Genomic DNA, 2,500 nt, shown 5'->3' with positions numbered 1-2,500 from the left:
ACTCGAACTGGAGAGGGAAGAGGAGGGCGAGAAAGATGGAGTTCGGTTAGGTAAATTCAATGGGTTGTGGGGAATGTGGTGAACTGGGGAGGGAAGAGAGAGGGCGAGGAAGAGGGAGTTCGGTTAGGTGAATTCAATAGGTTGTGGGGTGTGTGGTGAACTGGGGAGGGAAGAGGGAGCTTGGTTAGGCGAATTAAAAGGGTTGTGGGGTGTGTCGTGAACTGGGGAGGGAAGAGGGAGGGCGAGAAAAAGGGAGTTCGGTTAGTTGAATTCAATGGGTTGTGGGGTGTGTGGTGAACTGCGGAGGGAAGAGGGAAGGCGAGAAAGAGGGAGCTCGGTTAGGCGAATTCAATGGGTTGTGGGGGATGCGTCTGTGGATGCTTGATGTTTCGGCAATAATTCAGTTGTTAGGAATATGATTTGAAATTTGTAACTATAAAAAAAGAAAAGAGCAAAACGGAGAGAAAATACATGAAAATTAAAGACACGAGGAAAAGAAACAAAATAAAGAAAATGAAAAAGATGACACGATGAAAGACCAAATAAAAAAAGAAATGAAGTAAAAAATGATAACGAAGACATGAGGAAACAATTTTTAAAGACTGAAAACGAAGACATGAGTATAAAAAAAAAAAAAAAAAAAAAAAAAAAAAAAAAAAAAAAACGAAGCAAAAACTATGAAAATGAAGACCCGAGGAATGAAAACAAAGAAAAAAACATGAAAATGAAGAAAAAAACATGAAAATGAAGACAGAGAAAAGCTTAAAAAATGAACAACGAATAAACACAGGTTCCCTTACATCAATCTGTTCCCCTTCACCGTAGTTGAACAGCCATCCGCAGTGGGTATTAGGTGGATAGTTCGATGGGTAGTTGGGCGTGTGGATGACGCTCTGGGGCCCGTGGATCTGGCCTCCACAGGGACTCAGGCCATACGTCAGGTTGAATCCCTCGCCGTTGACGGACTGGTCAGTCTGGTAAGGAGTGAAGGAAGGATTGCTTGGCGGGCCTATATGCGTGTGGGGTTTACACGAACACACATGCACACATATAAAAAAACACGAACACACGCACACACACACATACAAAACACGAACACACACACACATACAAAACACGAACACGCACACACACAAAACACTAACACACATTGCAATAGGAACAACTTAGGAAAGAACAAGAAAACACACGAATATGTGAAGGCCTTTTCGCTAATACTTGACAAAGCATTAGTGAAAAGGCGTTCAGCGTATTTGTGTGTTTTCTTGTCACACACACACACACACACACGAACACACACATGCAAAACACAAATACGCACAAAAAACACAAACATACACACGCATATCTAAAACAACGGAAGAAATTCTAATAAAAAACTATAAGAATTCTTAATTCTGTCTCGATTTAGATAATTGTATTATCATCATTATCATTATCATCATCATCATTGCAGTTTTGGTTTGTGTTGTCATCTCTATCTTCATTTTCATATCATCACCACCATCATTTCTATTTTTATTTCTAGTTGTATCATTATTATTACTATAATCATTATTACTATTGCTATAATCATTATTATCTTTAACATTATCATTATTAATATTATTTCATATTATTATTATTATTATTGTTATCATTATTATCATTACTATTATTATCATTATCATTATTACCATTTTTACTGATCTCGTATCATATATTACAATTTTCTATAATTATCTTTAATTTCATTATTATCATCATCATCATTATCATTTTTATTATCATCATTATTATCATTGTAATTAACATAACTATCATAATTATTATCATTATCACTACTGTTATTATCATTTTTATTATTATTTACTATATACATTCTGATACTAATAATAACAATAAAATACAATAAAGATAATGATCATAATAGTAATAACAATAATGATAATGATTATAACAGCAATTATAATAATAATGATGATGATAGTAATAAAAATAATAATGATGATAATAATAATAATAATAATAATAATAACAACAACATCACAATAACAATAATGATAAAAATGATAATAATGATATTCATTAGAAATAGTAACAATAATAATAACAATGATACATAATTATAATAACAATAATAATAATAACGATAAATAATGATAATAATAATAATAATAATAATAATAATAATAATAATAATAATAATAATAACAATAATAATAATAATGATATTAATAATAATTATCATGATAATAATAGTAATAATAATAATTATTATTATTATCATAACAACAACAACAATGATAATAATATCAAAAATAGTCATAATAATTATCATCATCATTATTGTCATTAACATTTCTGGAACAAAAAGTCAAACAAACTTACGATAAATTTGATCCTCATTGTAGGATAAGGAATAATAATCGTTTCCATATTGTAATTGGCGCAGACTTTTTGAACTTCGACGACTTCGCCCTCAACAGTCACTGGAATGAATTAGAAACAAAATGTGTCA

General features: G+C 31.3%; 1 protein-coding gene across 2 annotated transcripts in view; it reads right to left on the bottom strand.

Annotated features, from left to right (window-relative positions):
- Positions 1 to 2,500, bottom strand: part of LOC113826824 (cubilin) — a 56,778-nt gene that overhangs the window by 35,195 nt on the left and 19,083 nt on the right. For both annotated transcript variants that reach the window (XM_070137232.1, XM_070137233.1), the window contains exons 8-10: positions 2,371 to 2,471; positions 801 to 974; positions 1 to 7 (exon numbers count right to left, since the gene is read on the bottom strand). The exon at positions 1 to 7 is cut by the window's left edge and continues 216 nt beyond it. In XM_070137232.1, the coding sequence (XP_069993333.1) occupies positions 1 to 7; positions 801 to 974; positions 2,371 to 2,471 (282 nt within the window). The remainder of the gene's footprint in view (positions 8 to 800; positions 975 to 2,370; positions 2,472 to 2,500) is intronic.

This window comes from Penaeus vannamei, chromosome 23, assembly GCF_042767895.1.
Source record: "Penaeus vannamei isolate JL-2024 chromosome 23, ASM4276789v1, whole genome shotgun sequence".
NCBI classification, from domain to species: Eukaryota; Metazoa; Arthropoda; class Malacostraca; order Decapoda; family Penaeidae; genus Penaeus; species Penaeus vannamei.
Note: the sequence above shows the minus strand (reverse complement) of the source record. Positions and strands in the feature narration are given on the sequence as shown.